Source organism: Lethenteron reissneri, chromosome 24 (genome assembly GCF_015708825.2).
Source record: "Lethenteron reissneri isolate LAM-NWPU_2019-01 chromosome 24, ASM1570882v1, whole genome shotgun sequence".
NCBI lineage: Eukaryota > Metazoa > Chordata > Hyperoartia > Petromyzontiformes > Petromyzontidae > Lethenteron > Lethenteron reissneri.
In genome coordinates, this window is record NC_083802.1 from 7,175,969 (window position 1) to 7,199,524 (window position 23,556).

A 23,556-nucleotide genomic window follows, 5' to 3' on the forward strand; every position below is an offset into this window, starting at 1 on the left:
GCAAGGCGACAATTGTGATCCTACGAAAAAAACTGGCGCTCACCAGAACAATTGGGATTTGCACCACTGGCTCAAAAATCTGAATGCAACCAATCATTGCTCATTTAAGGAGGAAAACACTTGGACTCTTGCGATTGTATAATTGAAAGTAAATTTTTTCATGTCCACATCACAAATTATACGACGCCCAGGTCGATTTCTTTGTTGGTATTTTTGCACTGGCTTCATACGGTATGTCTCGCAGCGTGCTGTCAATGGGTTGTAAGGGTTTGCAGTCGGGCAAGAAGAGCAATGTCATCAGTTAAAGCATACTCACTGAAAGCGGTGTTGAATGTTGAACTTCTTTCGCACCGTATGTAGGCAACCGTGCTGATCAGAGGTGTGCGGAAAGGACAACTAAACACAGAGAGCAGTTCTAAAGTGTGTAGCACCAGTGACTTCCTAATATCGGAAGAGTGTTCCGGACGGCCACAGAAGTGCATTTGAAAGTGCGCGATGCAGTGACCATCTTTGTCCGATGGCTAGCCAAAGGGCGCTGCGAGGATGACCGGAGTTTGTGATGGTTTATGGTTTCTTGACAAGACGAGCAAGGTATTGTGGTTCATTTGTTGCAAGCACTTTTTGTGTAATGTGACGTGCATGACCGCAATTGAACAACCCTGATGATAGGGTTGTTCAATTGACAGTTTCCATCATCAGACAGTTTCCATCATCAGGTCTATTATGTTCTCAATGTACTGATGTCTAATGCCCACATGCTGAAATTTATGCTTGAAATATGACGGCATTATTTTGGAATACGTGTATTGGAGATATACGTGAATCAAAATTTTTTTTTAAATTCTTAAATAACCTTACAGGTGTTATTGCTAAAGTTCTGGATTATAAAGTTCACATTCGAAAGCACGTTGTGTATTTAATGTCAGCCTTGATTGCAAACATAAAGACAAGTCGCTCCACAGTGCAACTGGCTTCATACAGTTGAACACTTTTCAAAAAAAGCACAAGCTGAATAAAATTGTGCTCTTGCTACAGCAATCTGTTTCAAGTGATAAGGCCACAATCATGGCCATACACATGGCTCCAAAGCTGCCAGAGTGAAGCTGGCATTGACGGGGTAAAAACATGCTCGCATACACCCATACAAAGACCCCCCCCCCCCCCCATATAGCCTTGACTGTTGGAGCAAGTGCTGTTTGCAAGCACCTATGAACGGGTCAGCACGGCACACGAGGGGGGTGGGTGGTCAGCACCAAGCCCGGCCACCTTTGTCTCCTTAGTGCACCAGATGAAGCCGATTCGACACACTCGTACGCACACACACACCGGCACACACTGTGGCTACCGAGCTGGGGCACAGCCACACTTTGGAAGTCGGTGGTGTCCAGCCAGCACATGGGCACAGGTGGTTATTGGTTACATTACATAAATTATCCACGGAGTCCTCCACCGGGAAGCGTTCTCCTGAATTATAATCCAACTGGCTGCTGGCTAGGAACCGAGCCTAACTGCTTGTGCGCTACTGTGTATTTAAATGTTTCATCATCAGCATGTCAACTGCTGAAATAGAGAAAACGCAGACTCAAAAAATACCACTTGTTGAAATGATTGTGGGTGTCTCGCCATAGCCATGTCCAGACATTGTGTGTGTGCGGACGCCTCCGACACCCGCCAGTGCCCCCTGTTACTGAGCGAGGTCCTGAGTTGGTGTCCTTGTTTGCATCAGTGCCTGAAGCACTGATATTTCAGGGAACAGGACTTCGGTATCCCCAGGTGTTCGTTTGCCTGTGACCACGGATGTAAGAGTGAGGAAGGCAGCACGCTGTGAGGAAAGGATATTTTTAACTAAAAGGAACACTTCTCATCGCTCAGAAAAAAGGGCTTTCCAAACTACACACAAACAAAACGACACCCCGACATTCATTTGAATTGCATTTTCTTACAATTGTCTCAAAAAAAATTACGTTGACAATAATTTAATTCAAAAACAATTACTACCCGCTGCACATTTATAAATTAGACATTTATGGTAGTACAAATAAAACGAGAAGGAAAAAAAATAGGTCATTTATCATTTGTTGCTACTTAATAACATGCAAAAACAGGTGAGCGCATTTCTCTTAGTTGTACAATGATTAATAAGAATGCTTGAATATAGCTCGAGTGATGACAGCATGACTCGCCTCGTTAATGAAAAACCGCACGAGTTACAATTTTTCCCGACGCGTCAGGCATGTGCAACGACGGTAAAGTTTACAAAAAAAAAGCCTCATGAGAATGTTTCCTTTTGCTCGACGGTTCGGGGATTGGGAGATCTGGGATCCTGTTTGTGCAAAGCAGTCTCTTGTGTTGCGGCGGCGGCGACTCGGGGCGACCCTTCCTTGCTACATAATTTTTTAAATTCTCTTCCACCAAACGAGCGCATTGCTGTCCTGGCTCCAGTCCAACCGCTGCGCGACATTTATTTACTGTTGTCAACGCGGCTCCTACACATGAGCACGTGTCTGTGTTCTCACACATGCCTGCTTATGGCCAATTCCCGTGCAAATATTATTCCAGTTACAGCCTCTAACCTAAAATACCCCCCCCCCCCTTCGTTCACATTTCTGTTGAATGCAACAAGAATTAATGAAGGGGACATGCACAAGATAACTATCAATGTACACCGCACAACTGCACAAATACCATAAGTATTGTGAATGCATGTTTTAACTTTGTGGGAAATTAATTAGAATGTAATGTTATCGAATGTTTTCTTCTACCAGGAAAGACTCACTGAGCCTCTGAAGGTTACATTTTATAGGAGGGTTAAGCATTGAGATGTTTGGACAATTTCTTATTGAATATTGTTTCGCATGTAGGAGGAAGCCGGACTGCCCCGAGAAAAATCCTCGAGCGCTAAACGAACCCATGTGGAAACCCACAGAGTGGATAACAAAAAATGTTTTCATGGGCACACATTCCATTGGTGCTCAATTTAAAGCGGTTAACACAGCTACGTTAGAGGAGACCAGATACAAAGTCTGGTAACGGTTCCTCATTTATCATCAACAGAAATGTCATATATATATACTGTATACATTACTTATATGACCATTTACTTTCATAAGAGCCATGTCATGCGGTCAGCATAGGTTCACATGGTGCCAGGGAACGGCCCCGCAAGATGACACTACAGAACTACTTCTGAGGTCACCTCAAAAGGCCTCTCTTACCCAACACTGAATGGCACTCCTTCATGCTCTCCGAGGAGTATTTTTTTTTTGCCACATGTCAAACATTCGGTACATTTATACATTTCAGCCCTCAGTGCTTGGATGTGCCAAATTAAGTGAACAACCAAATATGACACAAAAGTTTTTTTATACAGTTATTGGTGACCAGGCTAAGATCACAAAACTTGCTACACTTGGGGGACCTGATTTAATCGCAAGTGGCCGATTTGAATTCGAACTCAAGTTCTCGACGGCGGTGACTCGGTGCTGTAACCCTGGGCTTTAGCTCCCTGAACCACCCGTCAGCTTCACAACCCCGAGTGCACCTCAACGTTCGGTGAGGTCATTTGCGCTGGTTTGTGCTCACACAGTGCATGTGCCAATTGCCACAGCATAGGCTCAAAGAGGCTCCACCATAATCTAATAAGGCCTGGGCATTGTGTCAAACCCAGTTGGTAGGACTGAAATAAAACGTTGTGTCTAAAATTTGTAAATATCTGTAATCGCATCGTGTTATGAGATAGCAAATTTGTGCCCCTTAATGCCCTGTGTTTAAGATTTTGTGTTGCTTCTTGCAAGATGCACACATGTGACTTCCAAATTACACTCTCAATTCGAAAACTGCCAGCAGCACACAACTCGATTAGGTGAGTCTAAAACAATATTATAAGATTAAGAACGTATTATCATATGGCTGATTCTTTTTTTTCTGAAGATAAAATGTTAACCAAGAGTGAAAAAATTAGGAATGAATGGCAGTGGTTGACATGTTCCCCATAACTATTGCATAATCGCCATATATCTATCACAAGACTTTGAATTTCATCGTAGAGATTTAGTAAGACGTTTAAAAGCAACACCGAATGGTCTGAAAGGAGGAGTTGTATGACAAAAAAAAATACAACATGAGGTAAGTACAAGCACTGGGCTTAATATGAAGCATAACTGATTAAAAAAATGACCATACCACCATCTAACCAAATTATGCTCATGCCACATGAAAGTGTAAAAAAAACACAATTACATACAACCAATGCATATCTAAAATTGTATTCGTTAGCTTTGTTTGTTTAGTCTTTTGAATTTTTGTTGTCCGTCTCTTTAAAACGTTTGAGCAATTTTCCTTAAACACAACTCGCCCGACACTGGAACACGCGTGGAAATTAACAACCGCCACTAGGCACGGTTCACTCACAACAGTCACGCAGAGCTGCGACGAGCCTGACCGATGCAAGATAATTTGTCAAAAATAATAAGCTCGAGCAGGAGACAGGAGCCACCCTTGCGATGACGGTGGACACACTGTTCGTCCATCACTGTCGCTTGTCCTTCACCAACCCGTTCATCTGTGCGACTTTCCTGAATTGGTAAAGGCAAAGCACAAACAGGTCGAACATTTATCTTCAGTGATTGTTCAGGCAACTTCATGTGAGCAAGCATCCTATTAAGGCTTGCACGACCTAACAAAGGGATAGTGTTGCAGTATTAGAAAGTGCGAGTTGAAGTTAGACTCAGTCCATCATTCATCACAGAGACGATCACCCCTCTCTGTACCTGTGTTGCCCGCTGTGTGTATCTTGGTGATATCTGTCTGCTTATATGTCTGTCTATAATTTTTTCTGGTTAGATTTTATGTCGCTATTTCATTATACCTGATGATGATTGCTTGTGTTGCAATCGAAACGTCGTATGCTATTATTTAATTTATTATTTTTTCTTTATACGTGACTTTACCGAAAGAACCATAGAATAATACGATCCCACCCTACCAAGGCCAAACATACACAGTACCGGCCCCCGCACCTCCAATTAGCACGGTTGGCTACATACGGTTCGAAAGAAGTTCAACATACATCCACTTTCTTCACAAGGCTGAGAGTTGGTTTGGGATTGCATTAAACTGTTACAGACACATTTTTTGAATTTTAAATCCTCATAAACTGCGGCGTATGCAATGGGGCTGAACTTTGATATGAAACTCAACACACTCGCCAATAACACTGCTTTAAAAAGAGAGACGTTTAATCGGCAACGCTTCGGGCAATGACCCTTATTTATAGCACATCCGTAAAGTCGATGATTATGTATATATTTTAAGGGAAAATCTTTGGCAAGTGCATTGAGTGTTGTTGTTAATTGTGCTTATGCACCACTGCCAACGCATCTAAAAAATATATATAAAATAATAAACTAACTTTCCCATTAAACTAATACAAATAACATAAAAAATACATTTTATGAATTGGAAATAATAAAAACAAAAAATAATAATAATAGTCTGCTTTCATCTTCAAGCCTTTGTTTATCCACTGCTGGATGAAGGCCTTCCCATTCTGTGTCAGTCAATGGCGATTGTTTGACTGTACTGCTTCGTACCAGTCAATGCCGGTTGTTATAGGGGGGCCCAGGACTGGTTTAGATACTTATGCTAGCTGTGGCAGGGAATCGAACCCAAATTACCATGTTCAAAGTGCAGTGTGTTAAACTGCTGCACCATTGCTCCACATCTGTTACCCTTTATATTATATTTCAATACATGGATTTAAGTCTAAAATACCAGTCAGCAGATCAACTAAAGTAATGTTTTATTTCGATGTGGAGATGCAGAGCAGATGTCATTTTATTTCATAACTCAATCTGCTCCGAGAAATTGATATAAAAACATTCCAGGAATTTATTTTTCAATAGGCTCACCGCCTTTTAAATATGTTCAATATTATCTGATTCGAGTAGTATTAAGTATAATATACATGCAAATACTTTCTAAAGAGCCCCTCTGCTCACTAAATGAGCATTAGCCAGTGGTGGAAATTCCACGCTTCTATGACTTCGAGCCAAAGGACAACATACATCCACTTAGGAGATGGAGCTTGTGTATGAATGCATTGTGAACTTCTTTCGAGTTGTTGGACTGCAGGACTGTAAAAGATAGCAATGGCTTATTTATTTTCATTTCTTAATAAACCAGTGATTATTCTGTACAGTAAAACCTTGGATTGCGAGCATAATTCGTTCCGGAAACGTGTTTGTAATCCAAAGCACTCGTATATCAAAGCACTCGTATATCAGTTGTGATCACGTGACGCTCAGCAGACAAAGTGTATACTCGTGTTACTCGTATTGCAAGACCTCGCTTGTTTATCAAATTAATATGTATTTAAAATGTTTGCTCATCTTGCAAAACACTCGCAGATCAAGTTACTCGCAATCCAAGGTTTTACTGTATATATAAAAAAGTGCACATATGCTCAAGGGGTGGTTGCAGTGGCTCGTGCAATGTCCTATGCACCGGTGCGCCATGGGATGCGAGTCATGACTCACGTCACCGTTAATAAACCAGTCCTGAAACCCCACAGCCTCTTCACCAACATGCTCCGACCAGTATGGTAAAGTTTGGTCAAAACAGCCCCCCCCCCCGTGACTGACAGAGTATAGGGTGTGCCCTTCATCCTGCAATGACTTGACGAAGGGCTGTAAATGATTGGGTTTTTTTGTCATCAGGAATGTTTTGTTGTTTCTCTTGTTGGTGGTGATGGTGGTTATCTCGTGGGGAGAAGTAGTGTAGGAGTTAGCGGGCTGCACTACGAACCCAGCGACCCGAGTTCAATTCCCACTCACGGCCAATACCAGTGCTGATTATTTGAACCAGTCCTGGGCCTCCCCTAGGTGGACTCAGCCTGGAATGAGTACTTGGTGCAATGTGTAAACATGGCCACGAGGGAGACAAAGGCGGCCGGGCGTGCTGCTGGCCACCCACCGCCCTCGTGCGCCGTGCCGGCCTTCATTAGGTGGTCACTAACAGCACTTGCCCCGATCTTAAATTTGGAGCTTTCGTGACTGCAGGAATTACTCTTTGGTTCTTTCGGTAAAGTTCCGTATAAAGATAAAATAGAAACGGGATTATTTAATTTATTATTTTATCTTTATACGTGACTTTACCGAAAGAACCAAAGAGCACATTCTCCAACTAGTCTGTTAAGGCTACACGAGGGAATCTTTGTCTGTGGTGGATATCTCGGCGGTGACTCACCCTTTGACGTAGTGATTCTTGTTGGATGCGTCACCGGCTGCAGGTCTCATCTCGGCCTTCTTCAACTCGATGTCGTACTCGCGCACGTCGTCCACCTCAGTGATCCGCCCGGTCACCACTTTCATCACAAACATCAGGATGAGCTGGACATTGGCGACAGAGAGAGGGGATGCAGGGAAGAGAGGGTTGGGTAACAGTAAAGAGGAGGGGAGGGAGGTACAGGGCAAGGAAAGAGTTGAGAAAAGAGAACATGCATAATGTACGTTGACTCATTGATCCCCCTCCTCCTCCCCCCCCCCACTTTGCACAAGAGCGCAGAATCGTGGTTACACCACATCTACGCCTCTATATAAGGAACGAAAGAGTAAGACTTCTCCACAAATCTGGCTGTCGCCTGATGAAGCTAGTTGTAATTACTGGCGAAACGTCGTACTCAGATTGTAAATGTTGTGGCTTGGCTCTCCAACACACCGGTGTGCTGTACTAGTATACTACACTATACACTACATTATACACTACACCGGTGTGCTGTACTACTGACGAATTGACCACGTTCTGTTTACGTGACAACCTTACTAGTTGGCTTTGTCGGGTGGTGGCGGGTTTTAACGACACATTTATATATTTAGGCGATCTAACCCAAAAAAAACTCTATTACGGATGATATTGGTCACAAAAGCCTACGTGTTAAACTGAATTTAAAAGATGTTGAGTGTCAAGTCGGGTCGATGCATTTCCCTGTTGATATGAACGTGAGGCAGTGCTGATGTATGTTGGTGGCCACAAGCCACTGGATTCTACATTGCCGTGGCAAGGACCAGTCATAGCCTACAATGACCATCCGATGACGACAACCTGAGTGCATTCCCCGACAGCGATTGTAACTCACAAACCTTCAGACTGCGAGTAGTGCTCTAAGCAACGGTGCCACCTAAATGGACAACAGAATAATACATTCTTGATACCAAATAGAGAAATATTGTGGGAATAATAAAAAAAGACTACATTAAAATAAGTAGGACACTTGTACAAACTGAAACAACAGTTGCCCAAGTGTCCCACTGGAGGGCATGCTAGAGGCGAACTTCACGTACGATTATTATTTGCACCCAATCTTGGTACAGAAATATCCTGGTCTACGTCGGGGATGCGCTCCTGAAAGGCGCGACGGCGAATATCGAAACGACGTCAATCAAAGTGATTGACAGGGTAAGGTGGAGGCGGAGGCCGAGGCGACGGATACGAGAGAGGATGGACGATGCTGTCAGGCGACGTGAGTGTGGGGGGGTTGAGGCGACGCAAATCGGGTCGCGGTATGAAGAAAGTGACGACGTATTTGCAAAACGATGTAAATCGGGGTATTACTGTAATTCCCTTAGAACCCTATTTGTGCAGGAGTGCATCACACGGTAATAATAATATAATAATTTACATTGGTAGGGCGCATTTCATCTGTAGATCCCAATGCGCCATGGAATACAACCAATTCACATCTCATCAGACCTTGGAAGCTAAGCAGGTTTGGGCCTGGATAGGGCTCAAATGGACGACTGCCATGCATGCTGTTATAGGCTGCAGGGATACTTAGTGGGCAGAAGGGGGCAATGCTCCCACATCTATACTCCCCCCGCCTTCACCATCCTGCACCGACTACCAGCACGGTAAAGTTTGTACAAAACAAACCACACGGCAATTAAGAGGCCTTCGTCCAGCAGTCGATTGACATGTACATGTTGCAGTCCGGCCAAAGTGCACTGGTAAGCGGGTCGAGTGCAGATCCTCTCTGCCGCCGTGCATTCCCATGTGACGCTTTGTTTCTGGTGTTTACCAATGGCCGATTTAGTGTGAATGTGGGCCGCTGTGCTTCATCATTGCTCACAGCCTTTCGAAGTTGCTAACTGGGCACATCTGAGAGCGCTGCGCAGCGCTCGCCATAACAGCCGCTGTGCGGCGGTGTTAATGGGATTGCGTTCAAATATATCGCATATCTTGGCATAGCGGCTGGAGTGCCCGACTCACATTTGTAAGGCTGCGAGTTCAAATTGGGACACGGCTCGGCCCACGATTCATCCCCGTGCAGTGAAAAGTCTGTGATTCTGATATAAATCAACATTGGTCATCATATGTGTTGGGTGTCGGACGATGAGAAAGATAAATTTCCACTGCGGGCTTGGGGCTTTTAACAGAAATGAACACCGCCCCCGATGCTCGTTTGAACACAGAGATGCCTCCACTTGTCTCGAATTCGCTCTCGGATCGAACGTTTAAAACAAACACTTAAAACACCAAATGGAATTGTTGCAAGAAGTCAGAAGATCCTGAATTATAATCTCCCTTTAAAGGAAACAGCATATACCACAGGGCTTCAGCCTGTTTATACATTTAACAAAACAATTGAAGAAAGTTCTTGTTATCACAACAAACAGCAGCTGCTTATGTCATCGTGGCCGTTTGCCACAGCACTCCAAGTGTTTCTTCACGCTGGGTTTAACGCCTTCCAGCGGAAAGAATTTTAGCTGCATTTTTATTTCTACCAATTTATCCAGAGGTACTCGAATGTTCCACCCACTCTCCATTCTCCCTGGTGAATTGGGCATGTGCTTGTGATCACCTCTGCCCGGGACCCTGGACCAGTGGTGGAAATTCCACATTACTGTAGTGGGCGCCAGTATATCCATAGGACAACCTCTTTTCAACAAACAATATATATTTTTCAGCGAACTGTAATTATAGTCTGTAAATAAATACATTTATTGCGCCATCTGTACTGTAACAAAAGCTTAAAAAATATGACTTAAAAATGTTAATTAATATATTCCTCCACTCGTTTATGAATGCATACATAATTATTTACGTGATAGTAGTGTTGAGTATCAGCTTTCATATTCGTGAGTTTCTTCGGTTTCCTCCCATATGGCAACCACTAATTACCCAAATGCAGGACCACATTGAAATAGTCTTGAGAATCAATTAGGGTTTTTTTCTCCATTTAAAACTGGCTTTATTATAATCACAATCATTAATAACCATGATAATGATTGATAACCATCATAATGGTGGTTGTCTTGGGGAAGCTTTTATCCACAGTGGAAAACCCATGGCTGATGATGATCAGTTCTAATTTTGCAAAAACTATGTATTACAAGCTTTCGATTCACACCTCATTCACTGAAATTGGGAGAGCAGGTTTGGAGGAGTTCTCCGAACATACATAATAGGAAATGAGTTTTCGCATTAAAAAATTAAGATGTTGTACCATCAGATATTTAGGCCCAAATTCAGATGTTATGTTCAATTTCCATATTTAAATGCATTACATTTGAATTACATGTATTGTTTATGTACAAATTGTAACCCATTTCATAAAGTTATATGTCAATCATTGCATAATATTATTCACCATAAAGTTGCATCAGTGAAACAATCGTTTTTAATATACACACTTTTGTATGTTAACACTTTAAGCAACGGTGACATGACGTGATATAAATTTTTGCGTTGAAAAGCAATGCAGTAATGCCATGGAAGTGATGTCACTTCCTGTGACGTCTTTTTCGGATTAAATCCCAAATCATGCCTTATCCGGACAATCCGAAATCGAATAACTTTTATGGCGGATGTTCTGGTTTTATTTATTTCGTCAGATCAACCTGTAAATTGGGAGCGCATCCCTCCTGCTCACGTACAGAGGAGCCACCTATTGCATGGCTGGGAAGGAAGCGCTCACCGAGAACCAGTAGAGATTCATGAGAGCGATGGTGAAGAGGAGGCAGTTGAAGAAGAAGTAGAAGGGGATGTCGGGCACGGTCTGCATGCTGGAGACGCAGGTGGCGTACAGCACTTTCAGCGGGAACCAGTAGAGCCGGAACACGAACCTGGCATGAAGAACCGGAGCATGGGGCACAGGCGGGCAGACACACACACACACACACAAACGCAGGCGGCACACGGACAGAATGTAAGACGGGGGGCAACGCTAGAGCATGACATATTCAAAGAGGCGGACAAACGGGTAGACAAACAGGCACACAGATGTCGACAGGGGAGCCACGGTGGCGAGATGTTAAGCACCTCGCCTGGTATACAGGAGGTCGTGGGTTCGATTTTGACCCTGATGTCTACATATTTGGAGTTTGCATGTTCTCCCCGTGGTTTCATGGATTTTTCTCCAGCTCCTCCGATTTCTCCCCCACATTTATAATCAACATGTGTTTAGAGTATTTGGCCGCGATACATTTCCACGTGATAAGCATAGTTTCGTTTAGAGAGGTGGAAAACTGTCAGGCAGACAGGGATACAGTATGTCGGGATACAGCGATGCAGAGAGAAAGATGGGGAAAAGGAGATGAGCATAGAGATATAGACAGACAGAAAAGAAGAAGACAGTGCACATATAAACATATATACAGGGAGACAGGCACGTGGACACACATAGCGATAGAAACTGAGACACCAAGAGATACTTCAGGTGATCTATACTCAGGCAGACATAGATAAACAACAGAGAGAGAGAGAGGGAAAGTGGGATATTGGGAGAAAGTTGTTTGGAAAAATAGATACAAATAATCAGACAGAGATACATAGACGTTGAGCGACACAGACAGGAGGCAGGTGGAAAGACAGATAAAATATATAGAGAGAGACAAAGAAGCCAAAAGGCAACGACACAGCAGAACAAATAAAGAGACATACAGGGAGGGCTAGAACACCAACACTGGAAGGTCTGGATGGGGACATAAACAAAGACATGATACACCGCCAGAGGCAAAGATAATCCTGATCACTGCAGGTTTGAGGCAGTGAAAGTTCTGCATCTGCATGGCCTGTGGTGTGTCCATGCACAGATCAAGCATCATCACCGATGCTGCCTTGTGAAGGAAAAAGGCTAACAGTGACAGTTAGATTTTAAAAGTGGATGTGCCAAGCCACTCTCATGAGCCATGGCTGGGTCTGATCCTTGCACAGGACAAACGCAAACATTAGTAACATCCCACTAATTGCCTTTAATTTGGCTGTGCAAGCATTGATAAGGATCAATATGAAATCCACCACTCCCGATGTGGTTAATTTCACCTCACCTCGTTATCATTTCCTTCCCTCTGTCGCAACACCCACGACCAATGTGCAATCAACCCCCCTACCTTGGAAAAGTTACAGCAGCCGATTTCGACATTAAATATGGTGCAATCTGATCGCCCATCTGTAACCGAAGGTTGCTCGAGGTTAGTTTACTGCAAACATGCGGCTTAACGGAATGAAAAAAATACCAAAGAAACCAGTGTGGGCTTCGGGTAAATAAGCAGCCGCATTCATATTTGTGCATCAGAGCACGTTTGTTCACCTTGGGAGAGTGCCAGGGACATTTTTTTTATCTCTCTGGCAGCGAATTGGCAGCAGCATTGTCTTTGTGTTTCCGAGCGTCTGTCTGCATGCGCACGCGCCCGTTTATTCGTGAGTTTCCGTGTACAATTTTGAACACAGTTTAAATAAGCAAAAAATGAAGCTTCCAACCCCTTTTGTGCACAAAAGAGAAATGACTTTCGCTTTTGTTTTTCAGTGTTTAAGAAAAATATATAAGCCTGCTCCAACGACCAATGAGGAAGTAATTGTATTTGTTGGCAGCCCCTGAATCGGTCATGTAAATTCCACATTCCTATGGAGGGGGCGGGGGGGGGCAGTATCTCCACAGGACAATCACTTGTTACAATATTGATGCTCTTTGTGTATCTACAAAAGCCTCGCTGAGTTTCAACACTCTCGTTGAGAGGGTCCTACGTTAATGCACCACAGATCTCCCTTGCAAACTAGCTGGGTAACTGTGGCTGGATGGGACTTACATGTGTAACAAATAAACATTGTCTTCTTGGTTCTTTCGGTAAAGTCACGTAGAATGGAAATAATAAAATAAAACATAATAAAATAATTCTCACGACGTTTCGGCCACAACGCAAGCAGCCGTCCTCAGGTGAAGACCAGGTCTGTCGGGGAGACAGCGTCTGAATGAATGACAGCGTCTGAATGAATGACGCTGTCTCCCCGACAGACCTGGTCTTCACCTGAGGACGTCTGCTTGCGTTGTGGCCGAAACGTCGTGAGAATAATTTTATAATGTTTTATTTTATTATTTCCATTCTACGTGACTTTACCGAAAGAACCAAGAAGATGAATCCCTGCAGTCACGAAAGCTTTAAATCGAAAAATAAACATTGATTGATTGAAGTTCATGAATGAGCCTCTGGCACGTGGGCAGGAAGCATCGTACTCATACTCGGATAAATCCCGCACGTAAAAATTGATTCTATGGACTCGCTGTACTTCCATATCCTGCCCACCCCACAGCCTAATGGATTTGTGAGTTTCACAATCGTGTGTGATTCACCCACCATAGCCTTCATTATGGACTTAGCAACCTCTTAAACACACACACACACGTACACAATGCCTAGCAATATAGCAAAACACGGGCTCTATGTCAATTTCCACTGTTGTTTTCACAAGAGGATAGAGTTTGGAACAGGAACATTGGCCAACAGGGAGAGTAATGTTTTTTAATGAACGTGTCCACGAGTTCACATAAACCTCCCTGCCACTTTGTCAAAGAATAGCTTCCTTTGGATTATATCTGTGAACAACCAAGTTGCATTGCAACTGAGTGGAATGACACGGGGCTAAATATGTGGAGTGAAAACAGAGCTAAAGAGACCTTGAACAAATGAAATGTTTATACCGATATTGGTGGTGTTTGCTTTTAGCATTGATGCACACGATACAGTAAAACCTTGGATTGCGAGCATAATTCGTTCCAGAAACGTGTTTGTAATCCAAAGCACTCGTACATCAGTTGTGATCACGTGACGCTCGGCAGACAAAGCGTATACACGTACTACTCGTATTGCAAGACCTCGCTCGTTTATCAAAGTGATATTGATTTAAACATTTTGCTCGTCTCGCAAAACACAAGCAGACCAAGTTACTCGCAATCCACCAAGGTTTTACTGTATTAGAATTTTAAGGCTAAGAGTGGCTCAGGAAATTCAAAGTGACCATGTCAAAACTACAGAGTTGGCTTCACTGATTTTACAGATTCGAATCCAGGCAGCAAACGTGTTACTAAACCCATATATCAAGTGCAGGCAGTTCGAGGTATCCAGCCTGAACATCCATCAAGACAGAAAATGAAAATCAAATAAAGTTGGAGTGGGGTTTCTTCTATTAGTTTGGCCCAGCTGAGCTTAACTCCATGGGCTGCAATTTATAAAGAACATTGGATTCATGACATGCGGCAAAACCACTCCGTTTCATCACCAGGAAGGAAAGCCATCTCATGTTAAACAAGGTAGGCATACTGAGGTGACCACAGAAGTATGGGCAGTTGTCAGTGGCATCTTTTAAGGTCATATTCGGTGAGATCATGTGGCATTATTATGACTGAATGAGTTCCGGAAGGAGGTTAACTCTGCCTCGTGACATAAATGATACCATAATTGTGATGCAATTAACATAAAATATGCTATTATTCACCAATCTATATAGTAAGTACCGTTCAGCACTTTGTTATACGACTGTTGGATGAAAGCCTCCGCACTCATTTATTGGCCCTGGAGGGATAATGGGCGAAGTCGGTCCTGCCTGGAATTTGAACTCACAACCTTCTGATTACAAAAACCTTCTGATTATGAGACAAACACTATTTTGCCACAATGCCTATGGATAGACCAGCCCCTTGTCAGAGGAATGTGGAATATTCACCACAGAGTCATGACCGCCAAAGAAGATGAGCATTGCCCAACCGTCGTTCGAGCTGAGAGACATTTAGCTTTCCTTTTATATTGAAAACCAACAAAAAAAAGATAGTGATTTAAATAGTGCTGAGAGTGTGTGCCTCTGAAATTGTAGTGCAGGATAGGCCACAAATAAAGGCGTCATGAACCTTCTATAGACATTTGAATTCAGCTGGAAGAACCCAATGAGCTATGAAGCTCTGTTTCACAGGTATCCCAGACCATGCTGGGTCAGCAATGGTGGAAAATCACAGAGGAAGTTACATATAGATATATTAATTAAACAATCATAAGTAAATTTGAAGAAATATACATATCGAAACAAATCGCACCAATCGTTAATAACCGTACACATAAAGGGATACATTATACTCGCAAATTCGCAGTTGTCAAATCATAGTCGCCAATGCATGTATGTTGAACTTCTTCCGCACCAACCGTGCTAATCGGATGTACAGGAGAAGGACAACAAACTAAACACATCGTAAAAACAGCAGCGGGTCATGAGCGACAGTCGTGAATATGGCGGCTGTGGGTGACATCGAGCATCTGACCAGGACACGGCGAAGGTGATGCAGCCGATGTTGGAGAGGATGTTGTTGAGCCTGTGGTAGGTGTTGTTGCGAGTCTTGAGATAGACGTTGAGCTTGGTGAACTCCAGCTGGATGTCGGTCACGTCGTGCAGGAAGAGGGCCAGCATGCCCACGTTGTGGTAGCTGCAGACGACCGCGCACGCACACAAAGCCAGAGACGACCATCTCCCATTTGGCCCGAGATAACCATTGTAACAAAAATCTGTCCCCGTGATCGGCGAGAGGTGATTATCGCCGTTCGGCCACGTCAGACACATGCCAGAGGACGCCCCTGGCTCATGCCGCCTTACGCGTCACCGACAATTTTGCCAAATTAAACGGGGAGCCGAATTTATGATGATGATGATTTGTCGTGCATTCATTGGTGGTCGGGCTGAGACTATCGACTTGTGGAGTGAGACCGATTGTCGATCGGAAGGGTCAAGTCGGTTGGCATCATCACACCGTGCCATGTCACATCCAGCATTCGTCACACCTGACCGTGTCACACTCCGCTGCTTCACACCCACAGCGTCACAGCCCACAGCATCACACCCAGCCACGTCAAACCTGGACGCGTCACACCCGACCGTGTCACATCAATACCGGCCACTCTGCTCCGGAGACGTGGATTGCTGCGAGTGAGCGGCGGGGGTGAAGGCAACTACAACTATTTGCTGATTGAGCACAACAGAAGTAGTAGTGGTACAACTGGCATAAGTGCCATGACCATTGGGGGCAACCTACTACTAAGGCAAATTGCATGAGCATCTGGTGTGGGTAACACCACGCCTAAACAACTCTGCCTCTCCGGCCGATGATGTTTACATTTCAGACAAGGTGTTCACTTATGATTTTATGGCTAAGTAAACCTAGGGAAGGCACAGGGCAGGTTAAGACAATACTGATGTTATCCATGAGCTGGGGACTGAACGGAGGCCTTTCTCTTTACACACACACATACACAACTGACGCACTTGCACCACTAGAGTTCCGAACGGAAACTTCCATCTCACGACACAACGATGACAGCGCAATCGGAATACATTCGGGGGGCGAAAGACGAAAACAAAAGCCCAATGTGAAAAACCCTCGCGGCGTTTATCATTTTATTTAGTGTACATTTCCTTCGATCAATCCGCGCTCCTGCTCTCCAAGATCATCGTGCAAAGTGCGTGCGCGGGACTGACCGGAAGGCGTAGGAGGAGATGAGCAGGGAGAGCGTGATGACGTGGTGCAGCAGCATTACTGGCGAGTCCTTGCGCCACGCATCCATGTACAGCGTGCCGTATATGGAGTGAGCGTAGAAGCTGGCCTGCGCCACGTACGCCAAGTAGATGTCCGTCGGGACCTCGATTCCGCGCTTCCAGCCTGCAGAAGGAACATTTCGTGAAGTTGCACAGGTGTGCGTCTCGGGAACCCGAATGCTACAATGGCGCCGGATCCTCCCAGACCAACACAGCCGAGGGCTCTGGGTCTCAATCCCGAAGGTTGAACCGTATTTCTCGGCTCTAATAAGAGGAATTAGCCGCGGACCGGTCGCTGGCGACTGCATGAAAATAACTGCGCATGTACATGATCCGGCAACTTGGAGGTGAGGATGGTGGATCGTTTTATGATGAGATCGTGTGTGTGAGAGAAAAACCCACTTTGCCAGCGGCAGCAGTTGTGTCTGTAATTAACAGGAAACCGAGTAGCTTGTTGACATATTGGCGTGGAGTGTTTTAGTGTTCTGCCCTCGTATTCAGGAGTGTTTGGAGGCACTCCAGTTTCCTCCCACATCCAGAAATAGCCGAAAGGAACTCGCCAAACAACTCTAAGCAGGGCCCTCTTGAAAAAGACTTGAGACTCAGCGAGGCTTCGGTGAGTCACAAAGCGCCACCCCGCTCAAGGGAAAAACGAAGCGTCGTCATTTCCATCGGCAGTCCTGAGCCAGTGGTGATAATTAGCACAGTTGGCTAAGTATGGTGCGAAAGAAGTTCAACATACATGTGTACACCATTCCACATTTCAAGGGCAGGGGGGCCTTTTTCAATGAAAGGCAGCCACTGTTGACTTTCCACACACTGGTATCCATTTTATTGACCGAAAAACAATGAAAGGTCGCGCTAGCCCTCGACTGGATTTTGAACTCGTCTAACCTTCCTACCGTGAGCCGCTCACTCTACCAGCTCCACCAGCCCGGAGTGAAATTATTGAGCAAATACATAATCGGTGTTATTCATATTCGAGTTCAACAGTTGCTATGTTGTCCAAGTCCACTTTTGAATAAAATGCCAGGGACACAACCATTATCGGCGGCTGCTCTCAAACTCAAGGGCAGCGCCGGAGCCCCTCCGCTTGGCACGTCTCGTGTTCGTCGTGTGCCACCCGCCCGCCCGCCCACACAGGACAGCTCTCAGCCTCCACTTCACTGGTGGCTCTCCAAGTCCCCACAGCTTCCCTCCTTGCAGGAGGCGCGCCCAATAAAACAACAACACCACCAGAACCCCTGCGCCGTAGAGAAATGTACGGGACAAATGCGTACAGCCACGTTTGCACTGTTGGGTTTACGCGGTTGGTGATGTACAGTTCTTGGCTGCGTTTTCACCTTGTACCGTACGTTGTTTGGCATGAAGTCTGATACACAGTACAGCTATACAACTAAGGTTGCAACCTGTCCTGGTTTTCCCAGTATCATCCTCTTTTTGAAATAGCAGTCCTGGGAAATTTCCGTGTTTTCGTTACTCAGAGATTGCAACCGAAGGCTCACAACCTAGTGACATAGCCGGGCGGGAGCACGTTCGCAGAGGTTCATGGTTCACCTCCAGCGGCCGCCCTGGTTAATACTGCAGGTGTATTGTCCATGAAAATACCATGTGCCGTCTGCTTCAAAGTGGACGTTACAGATCGTGTGATGTCGTTCCCAAGTGTAGGCCATTGTGTGCCGACGTCATTGTCCAAGTCTGAAAAAATTACCCGCAAATTACCGTACTCAACTGAGGATGATACTTTGAAATCATCGCCCGTTACTGTGAAAGCTTAGCAGGACCCTCGTGAAAGAGAGTCATGAGACTCGGCGAGGCTTTCGTGGGTAAACAAGTGTACAGTATTCCCTAGTTATTAACGAACTTGCTATCCACGGTTTGGGCTGTCCGCGAATTGCATCAAGAGAGAAAATGAGACTGATGAGATTAAGCGATGAGAGACAACATGACGCGAGAAAGCGATGAGATAAAGTGATGAGATGAAGAGATTAGAGACAGAGAGAGAGATAACTTCTGTAAGCTTTAGAAGCATCTGCAGACCTTCCGCATACGATATTCGTAGGCCAATATCATTAACCGCGAAATTTGATGTTCACGAGCATCTCCGGAACGTATCCCTAGTGAATAACGAGGGAATAGTGTAATAAAAAATAAACCCCCAAAAACCCATCGGAGAGCCATGTCAGTGCCCACGGGCAAATTGCACAACCCGTCAGCGCCACGGTACACAGAAACAAAGAAACGCATGAGGGTTTTAAAGGGGCATAAATGCCTACCTACCCGTGCATACTTCAGGACGGATGGTTATTATTATGTCTTTGCGTTTCATCTGTCACTCAAGAGGCACACACGTGATTACCACCATATGCACTTCCCCCCCCCCTCCACTAGATCGCTTGATTCTTAACTAGCTGCGAGTTCACAAACTGGGTTTGGAAGATTCACTCAGCCTCTCGTCCCACCGAGGTCGATAAAATAGATACCACTCTCAGTGTGCAAAATTCAACAGCTGTCATCCTGCAGAGAGTGGTCCAAGTGAGAAAAACGTGGAATTTCCTTCACTTCCTAAGAGCTGCCAATGAAAAAGAGTAATGCCCCAATTTCCATTTGCTCAGGGAGACATATACATTTAATTTTGAATGAACAACATAAAATAATCCCTTTCCAAACTCCAGAACAATTCGGAGTTATTTTGTGTTGGTGGTCTTAACAAGGCACATTAAGTGTGTTGGTCACGTGACATCTAAGCAAGGCATGATGGGAGTCACACCACACTGCTGTTTGTGAACACACCTTTTGCGTCTTGTTAAAAACTAGGGAGTATAATATAGAGCTGGACTTATACAACAAATGGCGTTAGGACTTGCTTCCATGGTCGGACATGATACGCAAAGAAAATGCAGGACATTATGAGGACAAACAGCTGTTAGCAATAAGCTGGAGAGCATTCCATCTCCATGGAAATGTTGGTGTTGCCACTACCCAGCCCCCACCTCTCCTCTCTCGCTGCCTTCACCCCACTCCACCGCACCACCGCAAACCCCTCCCACATCTCCCTCCCTTCCTTTTGGCAAAGCTCCACGCTCGAATTCATTTCTAGATCGTCGGTTATTGCCGAGCATATCTCTGCAGAACAGCACAACGCTCCACGCTCAAGCAGAGCCAGGCCAGAGAAGTCAATTTGTATGAGCATTTTTTTTTGTTAATCGAATGCACTCAACGATGAATGATGTGATAGGAATATTATTGTGCCCCTGGGTTGGCGCTGTGCAGAGCCAAAGACAAAGATCCCCCGTGTGGCCTTTCACAGACTATGGGGGCAAGTGCTGTTGGCAAGCACCTGTGTCGGGCCGGCATGGCACACGAGGGAATGGATGGCCAGCATCCACGCCCGACTGCCTTTGTCTCCCCGGTAGTGATGTTTAAATACCGCACCAGGTACTTATTTGAGGCGAGTCGACCTAGGAGAAGCCCCGGCATGGTGCAGATATTTGTCACTGGTGTCGACCGAGAGTGGCAATCGAACTTCGGGTTGCCGGGTTTTTAGCGCAGTGCGCTAACCGCTACACCACCACTCCCCAGGAGGGGTGGAGGGTGGTGGCTTTGCCCCACCACCACAAGCGACAACAGGCATGTGATGGTTAACCCCTCTACTCCCAGAGATTTAATGAATTGTCACCATTCGGCTACATGATTTGTGTTTAGTTTCTTGTCCTTCCCCCGCACCTCAGAGTAGCACGGTTGGCTATGTACGGTGCGAAAGAAGTTCTACATACATACATTGTTTTTTTTATCTTATTTTACTCGTTGGAACCGTCTCATTTGCGCCGGGCATCTGATTTGTCCCGTTTTGTTTATTATATCAGCCTCAAGTTACATCAGAGTATAATTTGTATAAATTGTAAATCATTAACTCTAAGAGACACATTCAACGTATACGTCATGAGCGAACTATCCTCGGAAAAATTATTTCCACTCAGAGAGTCTTAGCTGGATCAAGCACTTCACTATAATTATTCCCAATGACCAATAATTTCAGAATAATTTCAGAATCTCTGATCGCATCAGATCCCAAAAGGTTTTAGCCCCAACAGCGCTTACACGGATGACCGCCGTGCATAACAGGTGCTACAGGTAGCAGGGCCACGTGTCGACAATCCACAGTGCAGTGCAGCAACAAGAACCTATTGTTGGACTGTACCTCTGCGTTCCACATCTACGCTCCCCAGCTTTCACCAACTCGCACCTGCCAGCGTGAGCTGGGTTAGTAGGTAAGGACTTGTCCCTTGCTTTTTATTCGACGCGTGTGCGGCGATGGCGCAGTCATCGATCGAGGGTCCGATTCGAACCGCGTTGTGTGATCGGCATCGCGCTCGCTGAAGGTGTTGATGCCTTCAGGGAAGTCGTGTACTGTATACTGCAACTGCGCACAATTCTGTGAGTCACTTATAACCGCTTTGCCGTTACTTATTGCCAATTATGGACTCAGACTATTGTCCTATCATTCATAGAGTCCCTGGCACACAATAATATGCTACAGTGGCAGTGGGGGCCGCAAAATACCGATTTATCTATATACATAAAAGGGGAATTTGTGAATATGTGTGTCTGTTCAAAATGTTTAGAGCGTACTTCCTGACATGCAACAAATTTGCCATGTGGGTACTTTCCAAACTGTACACCATGCAAAAATTATAAAAATAGACTTTTGTATTTTTTTTGGAGGGGGGGGGGGGGCGCAATAATGCATATATTTTGCACGGCAAGTGAGCTGTGACGTCACATCTGTTATGTACCCCGTGTGCGGAAGTACAAATGTGTTGCAGGTCTAAGGCGTTCTACGCGCAGCATTGCTTTATTATTTGAGTCGTTTACTGCCGTACGCACCCTGAAATTTGTATGTCTGCAGCAAGCGCGTGTATGTGTACCTATGGACGTGCGCGTGTGTGTGGGGGGAGCGGTAGTGTAGTGGTTAGCGCACTGCGCTACGAACCCGGCGACCCGAGTTCGGGTCGAGTAAGTGGTGTGGTGCTGTGAACATCGCCACTGGGGAGACAAAGGCGGCCGGGCGTGGTGCTGGCCACCCACCCCCTCGTGTGCCGTGCCGGCCTTCATAGATGCTTGCTAACAGCACTTGCCCCCTACAGTCTCACAGACTACACAGGGGATCTTTGTCTTTATCCTGTGTGTGTGGGGGGGGGGCAACGACTGTGTAGCGATTCGCGCGCTGCACTACGAACCCGGCGACCCGAGTTCAATTCCCGCTCACGGCTACCACCGGTGACGATTATTTGAACTGGTCCTGGGCCTCTCCTAGGTCGACTCAGCCTCAAACGAGTAACTGGTGTGGTGTGTGAACATCGCCACTTGGGAGACAAAGGCGGCCGGGCGAAATTAGGGATTTTGATCGGATCATTGCGGGGGCACGTGCCACCCCACCCCACTGGCTCCGCCAGTGCACGATGCCGTGAGTGGTGGTGGTGGTGGGCGCATCGTCGTCCTGCGTCGCGGTCACTCACCGTAGAAGACGGCCGCTGGGTTGTGGTAGAAGGGGTACTCCTCCTTGACGAGCAGGTGTGCCGCGTACAGCCAGATGGCCAGGTAGAAGAGCAGCTTCCAGCAGCTCTCGGGAAACTTGTCGGCGTCGGCAGGACGCAGCCTCAGCCACTGGGCCATCGGCTGTGGAAAACAAGGATGACAACCGTGCCGATCACAAGTTGTTTATTGATGTTGTTAACAAAAGTAAATAAGCTGATGCGTGTGCTTACACGTGACATCGGCCACACGGCCTTGCGGGGGTGCGTAATTTTAGCCGCGTTGGTCCAATACAAGCATAACTCTGGTCCGGTTTCAACATTTAGTGTCTCGTCAGCAGAGTCAGGCTTGCTTGAAGTAATGCTGGTGAATGCCAGATGTTTATCGGCAAGGACCCTCTCTGTTAGACACGGGTCCCAGTTCGATGCCACATACTGTAGGAGTCGGTTTTTTTACTTTTATACTTCTCTTCTCCACAACGACGCGAATGATGAATTTGTATTATGTGCAACATGTGTTTTTGTGTAGACATAGAGCAGCACAAATGTGTCAGCGAATTCATACGAAGCACCCAGGGTCAGCGTGTTTCCACGTTCAAATGAGTGTCGATGTGGTGTGCTTATCTCTTAAAGGTCACACTTATACACACAAAGTGCTTGCCACAAATTAACCACAATAACATGCTGACCTCGTCTCAAAGAAAAAACCATCCGGTCATCCTCGCAGCGGCTTTTGGTGAACAATCGAACAAATATGGTCACCGCATCACACGCTTTCAGATGCGCTTCTGCAGCCGTCTGGAACGCTCTTCCTTCCCAGATTAGGAAGCCACTAGAGCTACGCACTTTAAAATCATCATCTAGCTTGAAAACTAATTTCTTTAGAACTGCCTTTTGAGTTTAGTTTGCTGTCCTTCCCCAGCAACTCCGCTAAGCACGGTTGGTTATGTGCGGTGCGAAAAAGGCTCTACATCCATACACAGAAGTTCAACATACATACAACATCTATGATCTCATGGGGCCCTGAAAGTAAAGGTGCAGCCCTGCACTTGCTTGCTCGCGGAACTGCCGGTGGCATTGCCTCCGCTGCTACGACGAGCTCTAGAGAACGATTTCTGACCTATTCTTCCACAATGACCACATATCTCGGAAGAGGTGGGAGTACCCGCACTGCTAG

At 45.5% G+C, this 23,556-nt stretch overlaps 1 protein-coding gene across 1 annotated transcript in view; it reads right to left on the bottom strand.

Annotated features, from left to right (window-relative positions):
- Window positions 1-1,895: 1,895 nt before the first annotated feature.
- The window catches only part of LOC133346477 (ceramide synthase 1-like), a 59,319-nt gene continuing 37,658 nt past the window's right edge, over window positions 1,896-23,556 (bottom strand). Inside the window, exons 2-7 of the mRNA XM_061558088.1 lie at window positions 22,365-22,524; window positions 16,789-16,969; window positions 15,581-15,742; window positions 10,973-11,120; window positions 7,246-7,388; window positions 1,896-4,574 (exon numbers count right to left, since the gene is read on the bottom strand). Coding sequence (XP_061414072.1) covers window positions 4,529-4,574; window positions 7,246-7,388; window positions 10,973-11,120; window positions 15,581-15,742; window positions 16,789-16,969; window positions 22,365-22,524 — 840 coding nt within the window. The 3' untranslated portion in view covers window positions 1,896-4,528. The remainder of the gene's footprint in view (window positions 4,575-7,245; window positions 7,389-10,972; window positions 11,121-15,580; window positions 15,743-16,788; window positions 16,970-22,364; window positions 22,525-23,556) is intronic.